Source organism: Rhinichthys klamathensis, unplaced genomic scaffold, assembly GCF_029890125.1.
Source record: "Rhinichthys klamathensis goyatoka isolate OS25496 unplaced genomic scaffold, OSU_Roscu_1.1 h1tg000123l_1, whole genome shotgun sequence".
Classification (NCBI taxonomy): domain Eukaryota; kingdom Metazoa; phylum Chordata; class Actinopteri; order Cypriniformes; family Leuciscidae; genus Rhinichthys; species Rhinichthys klamathensis.
The window spans coordinates 5,470,459-5,494,557 of NW_026606660.1; the positions used below are offsets into that span (position 1 = coordinate 5,470,459).

At 38.1% G+C, this 24,099-nt stretch overlaps 1 protein-coding gene across 2 annotated transcripts in view; it reads left to right on the forward strand.

Annotated features, from left to right (window-relative positions):
• LOC130088931 (kelch-like protein 29) overlaps window positions 1–22,617 on the forward strand; it is a 184,992-nt gene extending 162,375 nt beyond the window's left edge. For both annotated transcript variants that reach the window (XM_056255941.1, XM_056255942.1), the window contains 3 exons: window positions 3,056–3,249; window positions 16,029–16,173; window positions 21,687–22,617. In XM_056255941.1, the coding sequence (XP_056111916.1) occupies window positions 3,056–3,249; window positions 16,029–16,173; window positions 21,687–21,870 (523 nt within the window). In that variant the 3' untranslated portion in view covers window positions 21,871–22,617. The remainder of the gene's footprint in view (window positions 1–3,055; window positions 3,250–16,028; window positions 16,174–21,686) is intronic.
• The last annotated feature ends 1,482 nt before the right edge of the window (window positions 22,618–24,099 follow it).

Genomic DNA, 24,099 nt, shown 5'->3' on the forward strand with positions numbered 1-24,099 from the left:
CAATGCTGGACAATGAAAATGTTAATATAGGCAACTACTAGGTAACTATATTAAAGTTCCCCTGTAGTCAATCATTTTATTGTATTGTATTTATTTATTTGAGCACTTTTCAGGCTACACAGTAGCTCAAAAGTGCTGTATATTACAAGTGAATAAACAAACATCCATTAAAAAGTTAAAACGCAAGAGAGAAAAAGGCAAGCTGTTCCATAATCTTGGGCCAGTAACAGCAAAAGCGCAGTCACCTTTAGATTTAAGGCGCACTCTTAGGATTAATGATAGCTTATTTGAGTATCTCAGCATTACATTTGAATTATATGGCTTAATAAACTCAACCAAATAGTATGGCGCTATTCCATGCAATGCCTTAAAAACATATGTCAAGACTATGTATTGGATCCTGTAATGCACTGGTAGCCAGCCTAATGATGATAACAGTGGAGTAACACGATCAGTCTTCTTAGCCTTCATAAGCATTCTAGCAGCGGCATTTTGCACTAGCTGAAGACATGCAACATGAGTCTGGCAGGTCCCGGAATAAATAACATTACAATAGTCTAAATGGGAAAAGATAAAAGTATGGATGACTTTTTCTAAGTCACTAGTTTAAAAGAAACGCTTTTAATTTGGCTATTGCCCTCTGATAAAAGAAACAATTCCGAACTACAGTTTTTATTTGTTTATCGAACTTCAGCGATAAATCAAAAATGACTCCCAAGTTCTATACTCGGCCCTGTAGGTAGCAAGCCCAAGGGCCTAAGATATCACTTTCAGCCTTATTAAAAATTGAACGACCAAAAAACATAATTTATCTTTTTCTTTCCACTGAACAAGATTGTCAGCCATCCAATCTTTAACTTCATCCAGACACCTATGGGGTGTTGCACAGGAAACATTACAATTAGGTCTTAAAGGCAAATAGATCTGTGTGTCATCCGCATATAGATGGTAAGAAATACATTTTTTTTTTAAATCATTCACAAGGGGAACATATATAATAAAAACAAAACGGGGCCCAAAATGGACCCTTGTGGGACCCCACTGTTGATAGGGGCTGGATAAGAAAAACAATTACCACCCTTTACTGTAAAAGATCTTTGCTCTAGATAAGATGCAAACCATGTAAAAACCTTGAATAGCTTGAATGTAACTCTAGACCCTTGCTTCATTTAGTATACGTGGAGCCATGAACATGCAAATTAGCCCCGCCTCCACTCACTCACACCGGCTCAGAGAGTCACTCAGCCAACTTTACTGTAGTAAACGCTGCAGAATCGTATTGCTCTTTACAACGTCGGACACATAATGGTAATTAATATGATTAGCCTTTTAATGTTACACAAACCATGTTCCCGTTCACCATCTCAGAGTCAAACAACTGCCTTCTAAAAATCAGCATCCTTAGAAACATTCTGAACAACTTAGAACGTCAGCGGAGAAAGATATAGTTCATCATAACATCGTAATAAACATAATATACATAATTCACCTGCTATATTGCTAAATGTACATAATTTTTCATATCAACAGAAAAATATATTGGGATAACCTGGCTTCTCTTGAGACACCCCTGCTTCACACAGCATAGTAATGATATGCTAAAGCCCGCCCGTACATTGACGATTGGTTACAAGGTAGCTTGTGACGTAAGAAACACAGGCGATTTCCAACCGTGTTTTTCAGACTGTCTTTGGTTCACTGCAGTTTTAAGGGGAAAATACTCAGCAATGGTGTTGACTTATGAATTTGCACATGGTTTGTCTTAAAGCATAATAAAAACGCCACATAGACATATAAACAACAATTAAAACGTGATTGTCACCACAGGGGGGCTTGTCACCACAGTACAAGCTTCACATTTCTGTATTAAAACCCTCCAGCACACCTGCCTGCTGCCATAGACACTATAGACATTAAGGTAAAAAGTATCCTGCAATATTCCGATAATTTGTGCATATGTTACTGTGCTGCAGGGTTTTGCTCGCGAGATTTTTTCAGCATTTCTCTTCAGCGAGGCAAACGAGATAAGCTTCTCCGGCAATCTTCCACAGTCAGTATCTGTTAAATGTGCAGTAGATAAGGTCGACTCTACTCCACCGGCTCCAAACGCGTTTTCTGCTCCTCCATTTAAGACTCATAATGGTCTCACTCAGTGAGCACGGCCGGGTCTCATTCCCTGCTCAATTTTCACCCTCTAACAGGCAATCTCCTGATGTCTCCCACAGGTCTTCCAGCACAAACTCAAGGCAGGATCTGAGTTGGAATCTGGGTTGCTCAGCTCCTCAGTCAAAACCTGCTCTTTCATTTGTATCATTTTGCACAATCCAAATATAGCCTCCACTTCCCACACCTGTGAGCCTGTCCTGGGATTAGATGATGATCTATCCAGAGTTCAAGTTTAGAAGTCCACACCCACTGAGTTCAAGAGATCAAATACTGTGCAAATACTTAAAAGATATTCATATATATATAAATTACTTAATTGGCATTAAAATAATGATGTATTTTCTACATATTTTTATGGCAGTTCAGTATATGTATATGATACTGTATTTATAATATGTATTTTTTTTATATTACAGCAATGGTATTTTGACTTGAAATGCTCCCTCATTTTCTATATTCAATGTAATTTTTGTTCTTGAAATATTAGACAGTTTTTGTGACAATCAGCCATGCACATTTTCACTACAGTCTCTTTTTGCTTATGTTTAAATGCTAGAGTTGACATAAATTATCTTAGCCAGGGCCAGTAAAGAAACTCAACCAAGCCTCGCAATTTACTCTCATTTCCCTGATGCTTTATCAGGCGTGAAGCGGAAACACACTGATATGAGCCATGAGCATCATTTAAAAATCCATGGAACATCATGTCTTTTTATTTAGGCCGACTTTAATAGTCCTTTTTCTAGGGGGAAAAAAGTTTAGAGTGGATGCCAAGATTTTTGTAAAATTTTTACCCTACATATGAGCAGTAAGAATAGAATAGAATAGAACATTTATTTTGTCTAAAAAGGCGCGTTTCAAGCTTAATCGATTTTCATTTTCTTTCTAGGTATGACACCATCACTAACCAGTGGGAGATAGTGGCTTCTTTGCCCAAACCTGTCCATTCTGCAGCAGCAACTGTCTGTGGAGGGAAGATCTATGTGTTTGGAGGGGTGAATGAGGCCGGTCGCTCTGCTGGAGTGCTTCAATCATATGTGCCTCAAACCAACGCCTGGAGCTTTATTGAGTCGCCTATGATCGGTAAGAGCACTGCGGATAATTACCGAGCCACCTGACTATGTTGTTCACCTACTGTCTTCTGTATTTTGTGTATATATATTCTAGCGTTTTGAAAACTTTGGGGTCAGTATGATTTTTTTTTGTAATACTTTGATCCAGAAATGATGCGGTAAAATGATTAAATGTGGCAGTAATAATTGCTATTCTTTTGAACTTTGCCTACATAAAATATCCCCCCCAAAATGTATCATAGTTTCCACAAAAATATGAAGGGATATCTTAAATGATTTTTTCAGCCTATTAGAATGGTCTGAAGGATCATGTGACACTGAAGACTGGAGTAATGATGCTGAAAGTTCAGCTTTGCATCACAGGAATAAATCATAAAATATGTTGAAAGAGAAAACAATTATTTTAAATTGTTATAATATTTCATAATATTACTTCTGGCCGGATGGTGCTAGCAGCATGCTATCTCCTTTGTCAGATGGCTCAAGAGACAGCACATCCAGATCCAACAGATCACTCAAACTGGTTACTGAAGAACATGAAAGAGCTATGCCTTTTACGAATTCCTCAGCCAGCTCAACCTGTGATCCTCACGACACTAACCTCCATTGTGCTTTGGCTACAGCAGGGTTACTCTCGAAAATTAAGTCCAGCGTGAATGGAGCTTCCTCACTCAAAATGGGCGCATTCAGAACCCTCAAGAACTGAACGTGCATGCTCCTCACCCAAACATCAAACGCACAGATCATGTGTGTCCTCCAATGTAAAAAAACTGGGACACGGAGGCACACCTGAAATGAGTTTTCCATACTAAATCTTCCCCCGGTAGTTAAAACTGTTAGGCCCGATAATCCGGCAGGATTCGCCAGGCTCGGTTGCATTTGCCAGACTCGGGATAGATTGAATAATTTGTGACATTGAAAATGACATTGTTGCCTTAAAATCCTTAAGATGTCATCTACTTAAAAAAAAAAAAAAAAAAAAATTGTATGTTAATGTTAGGTAGTTTTAAAGAACTAACAAAATGTTTAATGAAAAAGAAAATTTCAGGAGCCTCCTCAAGTAAGCATGCCCTAAAAGATGGACAGATTATTGACAGAAAGAGAGATGAAAAGGGGAAAAGACAATGACACGTATGGTTAGTCAGATAGATCTCAGAAATCTCACACTGATACCATTTACTCTGGTAAATGTTGACATTTGGAAAGTACCTTATAGTACCGATATTATGGTTTTTCGAATATTCCCTTTCATGCAGAGTGTAATAAAGCTGTTTGCTAATGTAAACGATCTGAAAAGTTGTAAAGTTGAAAGTGCACAATAAATAAAGTTATTGTCTCCCAAAAGAAATAATCGACTCTGAACCGCCTTTACGAGTCGTTTGGGTTTCAACCTACGGTTTACGTCACTAGGAGATACATTTGCATAATGCCCGCCTATGGTTGTACGTTGTCCGCCCGCAAACAACTTGACCAGCCCACAACACGTCACTTTATTGACGACTGCTTCTCAAATCTCGGAATTCAATGTGGGATTCGCAAAACGCTTGCTCTATAAATATGGGTCAGTACTCAGTCTATTTGGACCAACTTGCTCCTCAGAATCACAACCTGTAAGTATGATTAATTATTGGTGTATATATTGTGTATGGGGTGTTCAAAATACTTAGTTTTGTGTTTTATATTGTGTAAGTTCCCGGCTAACCGGCTTAGTCACGTTATTACAGTCTTGCTGAAAGAGTTCTGCTAAGCAACCAACGCTTACCAACGTTTATGATACATCAGTCATTTATGTTAGAGGTCGGCTAACGTATGCACCATTATTGATGCGGTTCCTGCATGTTCACCGCAATAAATTTGAATTATACACATCGGTTTGTTGATTGACATACACTTGTTAATGCTGATGGTGAAGAATTACAGTTGAAACATCTCATAATGTACCCCAAACTGAGTAGCGTATCTCTGAGAAACTTCCTTAAGTCGCCCTTGCAATGGAGGTTGAGGTTAAATAACTAGTTCTTCGAATGTTTCATCTTCAGACTCGCGCTCAGATTGATATGGTAAAATCGACGTCATCGTTTGTTACTGTCTTTAGTTTACGGTGTACAATCGCTAAGCTGTAGAAAGCCTCCGGATGGAGCTGAAGCTATGTTTTTATTTCCGACACGTGCTGTACGCAGAATCACAACAGACTGAGCTGTCTGGCCAATCAGAGCAGAGCGGGCTTTCGGAAAGGAGGGATTTAGAGAGACTGATTCATCAGGCGAGTCGTTTGAGAATCAATGAAAAATGTGGTGATGTGCAATGTATGTTATGAGAAAATGTACCTTTGATGCATGTAAATCTGTTGTAGGAGACTTCAAAAACGAAATTAGGAGACTTTAAAATAGCATAATTGGGGCACTTTAATTTGTTTGCTTTTGGGCCTGCTCTTTTATTCCCCCATCTCTGTCCGAAGCGAGCTGCAAGCCATCTTTTGATGAACGTTTCAATCTCTATATCCGATGCACTGGCAGTACTTGCATTTCTTTGCACTGATAAAAAAAAAAAGATCAATCGCAATAATATAGACTTTTACAAATCTTTCACCATCAACAAAAGCCATATTTACAATGCAAAGGTGGAACAGAAGTTGCATCTGATATGGCATTTATGCTCATTTACACAGACTATGTAATGCTGTTCATGGACATGTATTTACAATTCTACATTCTACATCACAATTTAAAATTCTAATGCAAATAAAAAATTAATAATTAAAATACCGGTAATCATAAAAGTAAAAGTAATCATTACTGTCGATTAATAGATTGCTTCTGTGGTGGAAAAAAAAAAACATGTCATATTCTGGCTACAGACGAAGCAATAAGAACCATTTATGAATTTATTAGAAAATTAAGACTTCACATTGGTTAGTTTAGTAGCTTGTGTCCTGCAGAGTTTAGCTCCAAACAGCTCCAGAACACCTGCCTGGAATTTTTTAGTAATCCTGGAGACTTTGATTAGCTTATTAGTTGTGTTTAATTAGGGTTGGAGCTAAATTCTAGCACTATGCCAGCCAACTCATGATTATAATTTCATTATATAAACATTACTTCTATATTTTATGTGTAGTACTGTTCAGTAAAATTGTATTAGATGTCGCAGTTACAAATTTAGTTTGTTAAGAAAAAATGTAAACATATTAATAGGAATTCAAATGTAAAAATACACTAATAAATAACATAACATTGACAGGGAAAGGATATTACGTTTAAGTTTAAGGGTCACTGCTACATACAATTTACCACATTGTAAAAAGAGACCCACCCCCAGCACCTAAACTGGCCCGGGTCTGTATGGACATATTTCACCCAAAATCAGACCAGCCCTTATGGTCCATAATGGGGCCCAATGTGGCTTAATGTGCCGTATCTCAGTGCAAATCAGGCCAAATCTGCACATCCAAAGCCAATTCTGGCATCCATTACTGGGCCAGAGCTGGCTCACTTTTGGTGAGCCCCTGGCAGAACACGGCCCAGTGAGGCGACACTCAGCCGCAATTGGCCCGATTGCGCTGGCTACCTGGGTCTTCACACACGCTACAACAAACAAAAGGCTCCTAAAGACAAAAAAGATAATTACATAAATTGCAGGCGCCCTCTTATACTCATAGGCGCATCGGTACTAGAGACATCATTACCTGTCGTCACTCGTCAGCCAATAAAATTGCGGTGTTTACACACGTTACACACTGATGACGTTACCCATAATATCAATCCAAGACGCAATGTCTCATTCCCCTTCTCAGGAAACCAGGGTTACAGTCGTAACATGAGATGTTTTTACCTTGGTGAGCCTTGGTGAGTATGAGAGACTTCTTTCAATAAGACTTCTTAATTCTTATTTTTGAACGGAATATATACAAATAAAATGTGCAGAAATATATTTTTACATCATGTCCCACATCAGATACATTTCATGTCTAAAGTTTTTCGTTAGACAGTGTTGAAACTATGAGAAAATAACTTGGAATTTCAGTAGAAGTTGACTTCATTAGTATTTGGCATTTTGACACTCTCCAGAGATATTGAGGTTGTGGGTAGAGGGACGCTTAAGGGGGAAGGAACTTTTTTTTCAACCTGTAACTCGGTGGCAAATGCAGCCCTGAGGGACTCACAGTGGGTGCAGGACTGAGGCGTTTCACTATAGCTAGAAAGCAAGCATTTCCCCATTAGTGCAGAAATAAGTGTGGATTTAAAAAAGACACACTGCCATGAAAACAGCTTTATCTGCCATTTTTAGTGAGTAAAATAAGTTATTTTGGATATCCACCTGACTGCTGCATGAAATATCTTTCTCTGAGACGATAAGAAGACACTTGACGTTTAATATACGCCTACAAGTTCAAATTAAAATGAGTTTAAAAGTCTTAAAATGTGAGTTTGATCAAATTTAAGATCATAAAAAGTCTTAAATATCTTAAATGGTATAACATAAATCTTAATAATAATAAAATAAAATAAAAAATATGATTGAAATAAACTTGAGCACAAAGTAAAAACGTGACGCTGGTGTGCGTTCAACTTTGTCGCCATTTCAGAGCAGTTTACAGTCCATGAATTTATGCCAAGTGATTGCTTATTGATCTACTGTTGATGAATTATGTTTATTGTATGGTGTTTCTATTGTAGTATGTTGTAGATAGTTATAGTAGATAGTAGATAGTAGTATGATAGTAGATAGAGTGCATATTTTATCTCCCTCATATGTTAGAATGAGCAGCTGGGAGTGGTATAGTGCAGACATTTAAAAAAAGTCCCAGTGTATTTTGAGCTTGTTTAATTTTTTTTTTTTTTTAAATCATTCAATATGTACATTTTACTAGTAATGGCACAGTAATTTGTTGTTCTTTAAACACATTATTGTTGTATCTGCAATCTGCAGTATCGGTTGTCCAGTATCAATTTCAGTGTCAGCAAGTTTACCTATAGATTTGGAAAGCTTGTGGTATATTTTTTCTTGCCGCATGCATCAGATAGTTCATGAATAATCAAGGGCCCTTTAAGGCGAATTGTAGGCGTTTATTTTCTAGTCGTGCATGTACAACGTGTGTCTGCTTGTATTGGGTTAGTGTGAAATTTCGAAAAGTGTATGTTTTGTCCAGATAATGGGCACGTGTGTTCTTTAAAGCAATGCAACCCGGCAAGTCCTTTGATGGCGGCAGCGTTTTGCAGCAACAAATTGACCAGAAGTTGTTTGTTTTTAATGAGATTATCAGTGAGAACAGAGCTTTACTGTATATTGTCTCTGCTAACATTAAGCGCTCTGATCATGAAACCTTGAGCTTATAACTAGTTTCTTGTGGCATGCATGGCTTCAACAGTTTCCTGACCATTATCCTCTTTCCTCATTATTGGCTGATCTGGCACCTGACAGACGACGGATGAAAGGTTCACACTTATGGACTGCTCATATTTTTACACTTCTGAGTCATGTGTTATGCTTTTTCTCTAGAATTCGTCTTGATGAGCATCTTGGTCCATTTTTAGATGTGAACGGGTCCCTGCGAGTACTTAAAATTCAGTTTTAGCATAAAAAGTCATACAAAAGTCTTAATTATCATTTTAAGAGGTCTTAAATTTGATTATTAAACTTTTTGTTTCTATTTTAATAGATGATTAAAAGAGTGCATATTTGATCTCCCTCATATTTTTAAACTAGCAGCTGGGAGTGGAAAATCAAAGACCTTTCAAAATAAGAGTCAATACATTTTACTAGTATCGGCACAATACTTTTTTATAGCCATTCTTTGAACAAATTGTTATTGTATCGGCAAACTCCAATATTGTTCAACCTCTAATTTGTATTGATGTACGTATATGTACAAAAATCAATTGCAGTACATACGGACTACTTTTATGGTGTTTTTATTGATTCATTTATTTATGTTCTTTTCTGAGCTGGAAAGGCATCATGGTTGCTGTTCATAGCTTCTGTATGATTCTCCTTTTTAGTTCCACAAAAGAAAATAACTCTATCAGTTTTACTCTATCAGTAAATAATGATAGAGTTGTCATTTTTGGAGAGTATTCCTTTTTGCATGGAACCAGACCAGTGGAACGGGAAAAACATTTTGCTGTCTGACATGTCACTTGAGACTCCTTCAAAAGGTTCAGATATTGAAATCAGAGTTTGGTTATGGCGTTTGTATCAGCGAAAGGGAGATATGAATGCTTCTGACATTCAACTCTGCAGCCGACAGCAAACATTCACTCACACATATGTGACTTTAAAAACACTTTTGTGACCCACTGGGTCAAACATGTACATTCATGTAGCCAGAGAGCGTTTAGAGCAGGTGACTTAAAGTTCAGAGACGACGACTGACATCATCTCTCGTCGAGAGCCGGTCTCGAAAGGCCAGCTGCATGTGAGAAGGAACATGATATTTTGATTATTGTGAAGGGCTTGAGTGATCTGGAAAGGTCGGTGTAGATGTCAAGTGTTGCAGGTATTCTTGCGCCAGCGGATAATGAACTGTTGAGGGTTTCGGTCGGTAACGTCATCTCAGCCTGGGCGCTTATTGATTTTGATGTTGCCATGGACTGTGAGGCTCTTATTGATTTTTATATCACTATGGACATAGTGGCCCAGGGATCATATGTTTATTGCAGCCGTGTTTGTGTAAGAACCAGCAAAGGCTCAAATACAAAGCTCCTCAGTCTTCATAGTCTTGTTATTTGGCTTCCTCCTCAATCGATAAAGCCATGGAAACGGTCAACAGTAATAAAGCAACTAAAAGCACTATGTAGCATATTAAAATGGCCTAGTAATTGCAGTGTAGGACAGTAAAGCCTAGAGTTGAAGATCTGGGCAGGTAGCACAAAGTTTGCTGGTTCAAACCCAATTAAGACTGATCGCAGTTGTACCCTTGAGCAATATTTTTAACCCCATAGGTATTATAAAGTGTCTGCTACATTTGACCAAAAGTCTGGAATCAGTAAGATTTATTTTTTGTTAATACTTTTATTCAGCAAAAAATTCAAGGGGCCATATGATTTTAAGTTATTTTTTGGGGGGTTAATAGTAAAGGTTAACATGCTTTAATGTTAAAAAACGTATTTTTTTGAAGAAACGTATTAAAAACGTATTATCAAAAATGTTGCCGGTGCCTGGCAACTTCTTAAAAAAACACTGGCAGGGAAAGAGTTAAATAAAACAATGCAAAAGATCTTGAATAGTGAATTTTGTCTTATTGCACTTGCAAATTTGTAACACTTGTTTTGAATTAGTTATTATTGTAATATTATTGTTAGATATTTTAACTGGAAATATGTTTGGGTGGTCCAGTTTTACTCGTTGAACACTAAAAAACAGTAAGATCCGCCATGGAGACGCTTCATATCAGTGATTTGGTCAGTCGGCAGTAAGAGTATCGTCTCTCAGTTGACAGTCAGTGATCTGCCTAATCTTCCCATTTGCAGTTTTTCATCTCTCCGTCTTATCGGCAGGGAACGGCATTGTCACCGACACCATCTGTGAATGACAACACCTTCCCCCCGCTGGCATGCTTATTGTGTTTGACAGGCCAGAAAATGCAGTGGGACACACTCACGCTGCACTATATTGTGTATTGTGTTTAACATGTAAATATTCCAACTATGGCGAAGAGCCGCCCGTGGCCGTGAAACGCATCAGGATGAAGATCTTTAGTGTTTTATCCACATTTATGGAAGTGTGAAACTTTGTTTAACTGTAAAAGGACTGCCGCTGTTTGTTTTGATATATTCTTTCAAGATCCCCATTTAGTAGTTGTGCCACATAACTGAGGATGGCAGATTGACACTTCAATGCCCAGCAGGAGACAGCAGACGAGAGTTGAACACACATGCACACACTGTGATGGGGGGGTTGCTGAAAACCATTCTCAAATATGTGCGGTCAGGCGGAGAGCTGGATGCCAAAAGGAGATTAAATCAAGAAAGACTGAAAAGAATCTCATGAAAACATCTCTTGGTCACATTTAATCCGGTTTAAAAGTTAACTGCTGGCCCCTTTATTTGGTGCACCTTGCTAATACCGGGTTGGATCCCCTTTTGCCTTCATAACTGCCTTAATTCTTTGTGGCATAGATTTAGCAAGGTGCTAGAAACATTTCTCAGAGATTTTGGTCCATTTTGACATGATAGCATCAACTGCTGCAGATTTGTCAGCTGCACATGCAAATCTCCTGTTCCACCACATCCAAAAGGTACTCTATTGGAATGAGATCTGGTGACTGTGTCATTTGAGTATAGTCGATTCATTGTCATGTTCAAGAAACCAGTTTGAGATGGTATGAGCTTTGTGACATGGCACGTTATTCTGCTGGAAGTACACTGCGGTCATATTCAGCTAGGCTGTGGCGTTTAAACGATACTCAATTGGTACTAAGGGGCCAAGAAAACATCCCCCACACCATTACACCAACAGTAGCCTGAACTAGTGATACAAGGAAGGATGGATCCATGTTTTCATGTTTACACCAAATTTTAACCCTATCATCTGAATGTTGCAGCAGAAATCAAGACTCATCAGACCAGCCAGCGCTTCTCCAGTCTTCTATTGTCCAATCTTGGTGAGGCGGTGTGAATTGTAGCCTCAGTTTCCTGTTCTCAGCTGGCAGGAGTGACACTCTGTGTGACCTTTATCTGTTGCCCATCTGATTCAAGGTTCAGAGATGCTCTGCCCAGTGTAACAAATGCATTATTTGAGTTACTGTTGCCTTTCTATCTGCTTGAACCAGTCTGGCCATTCTTCTCTGACCTCTGGCATCAACAAGGCATTTTCGACCACAGAACTGCTGCTCACTCTATAATTTCTCTTTCTGACTATTCTCTGCAGAACCTAGAAATAGTTGTGCGTGAAAAACCCAGAAGACCAACAATGCCACCTTCAAAGTCACTTAAATCACCTTTCTTCTCCATTCTGATGCTCAGTTCAGAACATTAGCAGACTGTCTTGACAATGCCTAAATGCATGTGATTGGCTGATTATATATTTGAGTTACTAAGCAGTTGAATACAGCTAATAAAGTGGCCGGTAAATGTATGTGCATATATAGGGGCTTTCACACCGGAGTGAAAAGTTTCATAGTTCCAAGAACTATTGGCGGAATTACCCGTTTTTTGGCGCGTTCGTACCGCAGGAACTAGGAACGATCTTAGTTCTAGGAACTCCTTTTGGGGGAACTAAATTAGCTCCTACTTCAGAGTAGGGTCTAACCCAGCAAAATAGGAACTACCAGTGACGTTAGTGTACGCCGATTGGCTGAACGCACGCAAAACACCACCCGCCATTTGAAACAAAAAAAGCTGTGCACACACAGGTTATTGTCAAGTCACCTTTATTTATATAGTGCTTTTTACAATACAGATTGCTTCAAAGCAGCTTTACAGTGATAACAGGAAAATAATGCAACAAAGTTTGTTTCTGCTGTACAGCAGATCTAGAAGAAAATAGCGATATATATATATATATATATATATATATAGATATATATATCTGCTCTGGAGAAAACCGTGATGTCATCGTCCAGCTCAGTTCAGTTCTCATATAATGGTGTCAATGCAGGCAGATCCATATTATTGTTGAATATTTAATGTCCCCAACTAAGCAAGCCAAAAGCCAAAGGCGGTGGTGAAAAGAAACCAAAACTCCATCAGGTGGCAGAATGGAGAAAAAACCTTGGGATAAACCAGGCTCAGTCGGGGGCCAGTTCTCCTCTGGCCAACGAACGAACCGTGTATGATTATGATTCAGGCTGCATTACAGGTCAGAAGTCAGATTGGATTGGAACATTCAGAATATTTTTCCAGTTCCATCTGGTTAAAGATCGGATCAGATCATCACGCCGGTATGGAGACGAGTTTATTGAGGATCAGTGCCACTGGCTGATTATAGCCTATATATTTACTCCACAAACTAACTCTACGAACACATTGATAGATGGACCTCTCAACCTTTACGCCAAGGAGAAAATCCAACACAACTTTGGACCAAGCAAAACATGATTATGTACTTCTGCTCAGCTAGTAACATTGGGCATTAACCACACGGCAAACTCTAATACTTTTTCATATACTGTCTACTTTCTTTGTTTAACAGTTCTATCTAATAAGGTATTAGACAGGACTGTGGAGAATCATAAACTAATGGAGAATGTGAGTGCTGTGTGCTCAAGCTCTGGCGTTCTCAGCTCTATCAAAATAAAAGTCTGCTGCGCCATCAAAATAAAAATGACAACAACAAGCGCGGCTTACGTCACTTCAGAGTTCCTACTGGCGGAGCCAATGCAACCGGGAAAATTGCCCTAGGGGAACTATTCGTTTTTAGGAAGCCACCCTCGTGGCTAGTTCCTAGAACTACCCGGTGCAAAAGCCCCATATATATATATATATATATATATATATATATATATATATATAGTATATACACTCTCACCAGCCACTTTATTAGGTACCACCTGTCCAACTGCTCGTTAATCCACATATATGTATATATATGTGTATATATATATATATATATATATATATATATATATATATATATATATATATATATATATATATATATACACTCACCGGCCACTTTATTAGGTACCCCATGCTAGTAACGGGTTGGACCCCCTTTTGCCTTCAGAACTGCCTCAATTCTTCGTGGCATAGATTCAACAAGGTGCTGGAAGCATTCCTCAGGGAGTTTGGTCCATATTGACATGATGGCATCACACAGTTGCCGCAGATTTGTCGGCTGCACATCCATGATGCGAATCTCCCGTTCCACCACATCCCAAAGATGCTCTATTGGGTTGAGATCTGGTGACTGTGGAGGCCATTTTAGTACAGTGAACTCATTGTCATGTTCAAGAAACCAATTTGAAATGATTAGAGCTTTGTGACATGGTGGAAGTAGCCATCAGAGGATGGGTACATGGTGGCCATAAAGGGATGGACATGGTCAGAAACAATGCTCAGGTAGGCCGTGGCATTTAAACGATGCCCAATTGGCACTAAGGGGCCTAAAGTGTGCCAGGAAAACATCCCCCACACCATTACACCACCACCACCAGCCTGCACAGTGGTAACAAGGCATGATGGTTCCATGTTCTCATTCTGTTTACGCCAAATTCTGACTCTAACATCTGAATGTCTCAACAGAAATCGAGACTCATCAGACCAGGCAACATTTTTCCAGTCTTCAACTGTTCAATTTTGGTGAGCTCTTGCAAATTGTAGCCTCTTTTTCCTATTTGTAGTGGAGATGAGGGGTACCCGGTGGAGTCTTCTGCTGTTGTAGCCCATCCGCCTCAAGGTTGTGCGTGTTGTGGCTTCACAAATGCTTTGCTGCATACCTCGGTTGTAACGAGTGGTTATTTCAGTCACTGTTGCCCTTCTATCAGCTCGAACCAGTCTGGCCATTCTCCTCTGACCTCTGGCATCAACAAGGCATTTCCGCCCACAGAACTGCCGCTCACTGGATGTTTTTTCTTTTTCGGACCATTCTCTGTAAACCCTAGAGATGGTTGTGCGTGAAAATCCCAGTAGATTAGCAGTTTCTGAAATACTCAGACCAGCCCTTCTGGCACCAACAATCATGCCACGTTCAAAGTCACTCAAATCACCTTTCTTCCCCATACTGATGCTCGGTTTGAACTGCAGGAGATTGTCTTGACCATGTCTACATGCCTAAATGCACTGAGTTGCCGCCATGTGATTGGCTGCTTAGAAATTAAGTGTTAACGAGCAGTTGGACAGGTGTACCTAATAAAGTGGCCGGTGAGTGTATATATATATATATATATATATATATATATATATATATATATAAATGTCAAGAACTTCAATTTATTTATTGATTTATTTTTATTGTGGGCTAAAACATGACCGGTTCTTAACAGGTTTTTGTGAGATTTACCCTTGAACTGTGGTAATCTTCTCGTATTTGTCTTGTACTTAGGGCACTGCTTAGCTTTGATAGATTAAGTGAGATCAAATATTTCTCTTGTTTAGTTTTCAGTATTGCTCATTGCACATGGCTCTGCATGCACGCTGCTATTTCTGACCATTATTTGTTAACCTTCCCTCCACCTTTCTCTGTTTTTTTACATTATCCGTAATATCTGTTCTTCCCGGGAGGTCTCACTCCAAATCTGAAAGGCTCAAGATTTAATTAGCTCAATGTTCTCGCGTCTCTCTTCAGCGGCTGAGGTTGATGTCACAGCTGCTGGGTTGAATGTGAATTCAATTCAATTATTTGCCACTCATCAATTATTTATGTGTTTTCTCCTGCTTGATTACTTACATCAAAGAAGTTAACCGCATTCATGCCAACATAATGTGCTTGAACAGGGCTATTGATTTACAATTGGACAGTTGACAGAATGACCCCAGCTGTTACTCTTATACTTGTGTATTGTTTAAATTAATAATCTATTCAGGTGCCTTTCTCAATGAATGAAACGTAATAAACCCATAATAATTGCTTGTCTCTGTTCTAAAATGTGCGTTGTAATTTTGTTTATAAGTTGATTTGTGGTGTGATGCATTTACAAGAGATTCTTCTCAAGCAACATAAAATAATTTAACCTTTTTTACTTTAATATGTGTTTCTGGTCTTATTGTGAATGATTCATCAGTGCACATTATTCCAGAGAAAAAAAAAATATATATTTCATTCACGTTTGCATATTTGCATGCTGGATGTTCCTGACCTTATGGATTTAAATTGGGTTAGTGGTGACTTCTGTTTTGTTTTGCCATTGTTCAGATAACAAATACGCCCCGGCTGTGACTCTGAATGGATATATCTTCATCCTGGGAGGAGCATACGCCAGAGCCACCACCATCTACGACCCCGAGAAAGGGAACATCAAAGCAGGACCCAACATGAACCACTCCAGGCAGTTCTGCAGGTAAAACCAGCATGTTAACCACAAATGAGTCTGACAATTAAGCTGCAGACCATCATCTGTCCTTGGAGAAAACTTGAATGAGAGTTTTTCAGCTGTAAGAAAAGTTAGTTAGTCATGGCTACTTAAAAACATTCTTGGTTCGAATCATGGTTCTTTGAATAGAGGTTTACTGCACAAGTTTGCCCTGATCAGTGGTGCGTCACTATTACTATTTTTTATACTTCTTACTTCTTCGTACTTAATACTACTTAAGTATTGAACTTTTGCACTTTTAAAAAGAAATTAAGAAAACATTTATCTATCATACATGCTTCCCCTTGGGATGCCACCATCCCTTCTGAAGGAATACAATAAATATGTAGAGTCCTTCATCTGGCAGGGGAAGAAACCCCTTTTTAATCGTACTAAATTGTATTCTGCTAAAGGTTCAGGCGGGCTTTCTCTTCCCAGAATTGACTGGTATCATTGGTCCTTCTCGCTCTCGCAGCTGGCTAAAAACAATATGGCTTTCAACGAAGCCCCCGCCTGGGTGCATATTGAAAAAGAACTAATTGCCCCCTTTCCAGCGGAGGCCTTCTTGACACAGCTTGCCCGATCAATACCAGACCAAAATCCAGTTCTGAAATTTACTAGGGATAGCTGGAAATTGTATCACCAACATTCAAAACAAACCCCGTGGCTAACAACTAGAGCCTCGGTGTGGCACAACACCAAATTACGAATAGATAGGAGGGCTTTCTGCTGGATGCAGTGGGCTAAAAAGGGAATATGGTATTTAGATAACCTGTATGAGGGTGAACATGTGGTCTCATTTAATCACTTGAAACAAACCTACAAATTATCGAACACTGACTTTTGGAAATACCTTCAAATAAGACATTGTCTCCATGCAACCCTTAAAAATGGTCTTGAACCACCAACAGATGTACAGCTTCTGTCTGCCGCTAACAGTCACAAAAAGGGGATGGGCTCAGCTTTCTACGCTTATATTAGAGGTGTCAATGCACCTAATTTAAATGGTCTTAAAGTGGCATGGGAAAGAGATTTAGGGGGGGTGATCAAGGAAGAAACCTGGAAACAGGTTGTATCAAAATGGCATACTAATGTTCGTGAAATTCAATCCCAGTTGATAAATTACAAAATTTTGAATAGATGCTACTGGACTCCAAGCAGATTGGCTAGAATTAAACTGAGAGATACTGCACTATGCTGGCGATGTAACAAAGATATAGGAACTATGGTTCATATGTTATATGAATGTGACATGGTAGAGGAAATGTGGGAGAAAATTGTACAATTTGTTAATAACATTTTTTGCCTGTCATTATATAAGAACCCTGCCTTGTGTATGTTGGGTATTATACCAGAGGATATGCGAATATCTCGACAACAGATGTTATGGTGCCGTTTAGCTATGGCTTCGGGATGCAGAGTCATTCTGAGACATTGGAAGTCAGACACACCTTCATATGATGAATGGTTGGAACTTATGTCAAATATCGCTAGTTATGAACGTGTGATATATAGAGCCTCGGGACGTCATGATTTGTTTATGAAAATGTGGGGTCCCTTTCTGTCCCAAATTGAGAATGCACTATAAAAAGTGAGAAAAAAAGAAGAAAAACTATTCTTTTACCTATGTGTAAACTTACTAGTCATGTAAAGTCTAAACATTGTTTATTTATTGTCTTCTCTGAGATCTAACTCCTAATTGATCTGTGTAATTGTTATTTATTTTCCCTTTTATCTGTGCTATTCTGTATTTTTTTTTTTTTTTTTTTTTTTTTTTTTTTGGGGGGGAGGGTGCATTACTTAATTTTTGACTGATGTTCATGTTCAAAAAAAAAAAAAAACATAAAAATTCACCGCATTCAGATTAGGGTCTCTCAACTATTGTCTTAAAAATGTACTGCTTTGTTTTGTCATTTTGAATTTTTTTCGTTCTCTAAATGCAAAATGCCACATCCAGCCAATAAATTACTACTGATTTCTTGTTCTGCAAATTTTCTAGTAAGACAATACATTTATCTGTCATTTTGAAATGTATATAGTAATAATGACAAGTCAAGTCACATTTATTTATATAGTACTTTATACAATACAAATAGTTTCAAAGCAGCTTTACAGTAACAAACAGGAAAATATTGATCAATGATGCAAACAGAATTTAATTCTGCTGTAAAGAACCTCTAAAAAAAGAGAATAATGTCATTATTCAGCTGAAGTCAGTTCAGTGTTGAACAAAGCATTTCAAATCAAACAATATTAAAACAAATGTTCAGCAAACTCACAAACCCTCAACATTTCAGCAATATTTTTTTATTTGAAATTCTTTGTTCACACAACAGTGTTTGCCTAGTTTGGACCAACATTATTCCCTCAAATGTTGTGTTGCATGGTCTTTATATAGTTTCAAGCAATTTCTCAGTCAAAAGGTCCCTAGACTGGAAAATATGTAATTGCTTTTTTACAGTTTACTACAGATATGAATTATACCTTAAGTCACGTGTCTTGTTGAGGATAGTTCATATGAACACCTTGCAATACCTCATAGTAGCAAGTCACACGCTGCACATACTAAACAGGAGCACAGAAACTTGTCAACTTTGCTACTGAATTTAACTATTTTAATGTGCTACACATTCAAAATGCTTAAAATCATTTAATGCACAGCTAGCTGGGGATTATCTTTTTTTACAGTACCTTACTCCAGCTGTCTAAAACGCATTTGTCTTTAGGTTTTAGTGCTTTGACAGTTATTTTTAATGGTTTTTGACGTTATTCATTTAGCAACATATTCATGTAATTGTTGCAGTTGCTTTCAAATATTCCAAAAAATGCTATTCTCACCACATAACTGCTAATGTTAATGAAGAAAATGAGCATTAACAACCATCATCAAGTAAGTGCAGATGGATCAAGCTGAGAAAAGCACATTGTTAAAGTGATGTGTTCCAGTTTACACAAAAGCCTGCCCTGTTTGCTCCTAAGTCTTTATTCGGTGTCCCCCAGGGTCGGGCTTTGGGCCCGATTTGCTTTCACTGCTGATTGGTATTCGCAGCAGAGGCAGTAATTATCTCAGCAGCAGATAAAGCACGAACGAGTTTCAGAACAATCGCTAGTGCATCACGTCCCCCCAAAGCACACACAGGCACCTTTTACGCTTCTGCTGTGTATTTGCGATACAAATATGTTTTCCAGAAACGACACGTCAGTTACAGTCACACTCCCATGAGTTTCCGCATTAACATTTTGAAACCTGTCAAGGGCTTGAAATGAATATGGCCCAAGAGAAGATTAGTAGGTAGATGATTCGTCTCATCCAACAGTTTGACAATGCAAAGCCTTTATATAAGATGGCAAATGGGAACATAATCTTTATCATTATGCGTATGTATGTGGTAAGAAATCCATAATTCTTTTCTCAAATAACTAGGGTCAAGAATCAAACGGAGAATTAAACGGTTCTGGTGCCAATTCACAACTCAAACACTGCCAGAGTATTTTAGCACTTTCTTCTGTCCACATCTAAAACTGTACAAAGAAACAAGAATTTGCATTAAGATTAACATGATTTATCCCCCTTGGTTTTGACAATTGGTTGTGTTCTCTGCTTCAAAGTGTACACAAATGCGTTTTTGTGGCAGTCGAACCCCTTTGACCTAAACATTTTTTTTTTAAATCCCCTTGAGATTGTAAGTTAATATTTAGAAAATGTTCACGTTCACAGTTGTTATTGGTTACATGACATGCAGGTAAACAAATTACATTTTAATATTTTTTCTTATTGTTGCTTGCTGTTTTTAATTTAAAAGTTTTTTTTTTTTTCATTTTACATTATCATGTAATTAATTAATTAGCTGTTCATTAATAAACCACCTGCAGTTCCATCACAAACCTAATTTGGAACACAATATGTTATGTTTAATGCACTTTATGTTTTTGATAACAAATAATGGAATATATTTTTCTTTATCTTTGTATTTTTATATCAGTGTGGTACAAAATAATCCTATTCCAATATATGTGATAAGTAATTAAAAATAGGCAGAATGCATTACCTAAAATGTGTAATATGATCGATTATGTTACTAACTATAATCATTTTCATGTAATTTGTAATTGGTTTACAGACTACAATTTGTAAATAAAACAAAGATTATTGTTGTATGTTTACCAAGAAAATACTATATTTGTCTTTCTACTTGAAAATTACACATTTAACTCATAGGGCCCTATTTTAACGATCTGAAACGCAAGTGTCAAAGTGCAAAGCGCAAGTAACTTTGTGGGCGGATCCCGGCACTGTTGCTATTTTCCCGGCGGGATAAATGCCTCTTGCGCCTGGCCCAAATCTAAAAGGGGTTGGTCTGAAGTAGCTTCATTATTCATAGGTTTGGTTTGGGCGTAACGAGAAATAAACCAATCAGAGCGTCATCTCACATTCCCTTTAAGAGCAGGTGCGCATGTTGCATGGCGGATTGCTATTATAACAGCGGATTTACCAGGCACGCGCCAGGAGCGGTTCACAGCCGAGGAGACCGACGTTCTTGTCAGGACCGTGAAAGACAGAGAAGTGACGTTGTATGGGAATGGGAGAAACCCACCCAAATCAGCGTCGGTTAAACAGGCGTGGGAGGAAAAAAACAAAAAATTTTACATCTTCATGGACACCACAATGATTTCCCTCATGTGTTAATATTTTTCCTTGTTATAATGTTTGATTTGCAAAAATAAAAACTGCTGCATCTGTGTTGATGAGAGAAGCAAAGTGTATGCGCGTTGTGCACCCGCTACATTATGGCCAAGCATGCGCGCTTAAAATAGCATTATGAACAACGCGCAACGCGCCACTGACTTTAGACTAGGTTTTTTTCTGGTCAGTGGCGCAATTGTTTTAAAATAGCATGAGGGAAAGTTTGCGCCGGAGCACGCCTCCTCTTTGCGCTGAACCGCCCCGGGGAGCGCAAGTGTATTTTTTTAGTTAACCGACGTGTGTCTGTGGAGGGAAAAGTCCGCTTTGCGCGGGTGCAAAATAGGAATGATACATGCGTCAGTGTACAAAGTCATTTGCGCCGGGTGCAAGATAGAGCCCAATGTGTTACTTGTGTAATTTATGAGCAATTTATGAGTGATTTTTTTTTTTACATTTTTTGTTTCAGTTTATTGTTAAGCTTAGGGTTGTCTAGTTTTTTATTAGTTTTTTCCCCCTTTATTTAATTATTAGTAGTGTTTTTCTTTTTATATTTCATATTATTGTTATATATTTTTTTAATATACTGTTTTAAAAATATTATTAGGGGTTCAAGCACGAAGTGCTGAAAGCCTATTGTAATTGTTAAGATTTGTATTATTGTTATTATTATTATTAAATTATTAATTAATTATGGTTTTTCCTCCAGTCAGGTTCTATTTGGTTCTTTTATTTCTGTTTGTTTGTCAAAGTGAAAATCAATTTTTACAAAGAAAGAAAGAGAGAAACTGAACCAGTTCTCAAATAACTTATTTTCCAGTGCGGTGGTCCTGGATGGGAAGATCTACGCGACCGGTGGCATTGTGAGCAGCGAGGGCCCGGCTCTGGGAACCATGGAGGCCTTCGACCCCTGTGCCAACGTGTGGACTCTGCAGCAGAGCCTGCCCTGCCCACTCTTTAGACACGGCTGCGTGGTTATTAAGAAGTACATTCAGAGTGGTTGACGCTGACACAGGCGAACACAACTCCACCGCCTCTAGCACACTGGACACCCACTTTCCACACGCCCAGGATTATGTGCTGATACAGAAGCCTCGCTCACTTTCTGACACCCACTCGGAATGTAGAAGCTAATCATCTCTGCCGGGCGCAAACATGCCTTCGTGTAATATAGCGCACCTGACAGAGCTGTCATTGATGTGTTTCGTGGCTGTAGCCTTAATGCTCTGTGGCCATTGGGATTGAACCTTTTTTCCCTTCTACATAATTCCTTTTTATCTCTGTTTACAGATTTCTGAAGCATTTTTTGCATTGCTACCATTTTAATGTTTGCATAATGTTCTTTTCATTTTTCTTACAGCAATACTGTAAAATGACACCGTCTGGTTTCAGTAATCCGTGTAATGGTTCACTCAGTCGTATCACTATTTCATCATATCCAATTCACAAGCACTTTTTAATTACGTAGGGGAACAAAGGGACAAATTGCTTCTCTAAAAGTGCACTAAAACCTCATTGGACCCTTTGCTAAGCTCCGCCTGCCTTTGTTACTGTTGCTCACTCAGACAAATTTAACAAGAATGGTGCAATTGTAAGTAAAAGGAGCTCATGAAGTGGTAAAAAGGGATTGGATATTTTTCTTACGTGGGCTGGAATAAAGCGTGACATTGCAGAGGATCTTTTATCTGCCGTTTTTGATCCGAAACTGATAAATTACACAGTAAAGTGATTAAAAACTGTGAGACTGTGAACAGAGACTGCCAAATTCTTCTTACAATCACTGAAAAGAGAAAAGTAATTACAGCTGATCACATTAGTATAAGTGAACAGAACCGCTATGAAATCAATATATGAGATGGCATTTAAGTAAGAAACATGCATTCATATTGGAACAACAGTACACTGTAAAAAACACGATTCTTGATTAGTATTTTGACTTGCTTTCCAGTTAAAATAATTAAAAATCTGGATGGTTGATACCAGATACATTTACTAAAGAAGCTAAATCTGCCAGTGCATTGCAAACAGAAGTAAAGTAAGAAGACAGAACACAGAACACATACAGTATTTACCTATATATTTCTTAAGAAGATTTATCTTGTTTTAAGATTTTCTTTAGATATGTAGTTAAAAAATTCTAAATTCAAAACTTAAGATTATCTTATGTTTTTTTTTCTGGTGTTCTAGATGTTGATTTGGAAATGAGTTTAATTTATTACTCAAGGTTTATTTAATGATTTAAAAAATTAATTTAAAACTATTCAAACACTTACATTAGAATGGAACAAAAGCTTGTCTGATTATATGGTACACAGCAACAGTTGCTAAGGTAGGGCTGGCGAGGGGTCAATTATAACCAGGCCTGGAGAGAATATGTTCTTTGGGGAATCTGTGGAATGGATTTGAAGTCAATTTGAAACCAAGATTGATTGATTTTTATAGTGAATGATTCACAAGGACACGTTACTATAATGAGAAATGTCTTGTCATCTTTCATCAAAAGGGAATAACTTGAAACGACCTCTGACACTACTTTACTTTTCTGTTGACGTCATTATACTGCAATAAATCACTACTTTATCTTGTTTTTCAATATAAACATATAACATCTAAAGGGACTTGAAAAGCAAAATTTCATAAGTAAAAAAAAACAAAAACGGTATTTTTACGGTATCTTCTTGAATTAAGTTTACTTTCCTTCCCCCATTGGAAAGTTGTTTTATCCTGTTTTAAGCCAAAATCCAACTTAATTTAGGAAGGTTTATCCTTAAAACAAGAAAAAAAAACAAAAGGCAACAGGGAAAGTAAACATAAATAAACATAATGCAAGATATCTTCTCTGCAAGTCCTCCATTCCAACCACCTGGCTCAATTATTCACCAGCCGTCCAGTTCCCGAGGGATGAAATCAAGTCCTATTTCTATTTTTCTCATTTGGTTTCAGTATGTAAAGTGTCACATCATGGAGGTAAAATGGGTTGCCAATGGTGTTTGATGTTGACTTTAAAAACTGTGGGGTATGTGGGGCAGATTCCAGCCCAGCCCAAAAGCAAACCTGTGGCAACATTTCTGCAAAATGATAATACATCGCATTGTGCACGTTTCACAACAGTTTTAAAGTGAAATCCCCAGCTAAATGTTTGGGGCTAAGTGAAACTGGCAATGTTTTATTACGTTGGTTTTGTACGTATCACCGTAGTTCTGAATTGAAATGTCCAGTAAGTGACGCTTAAA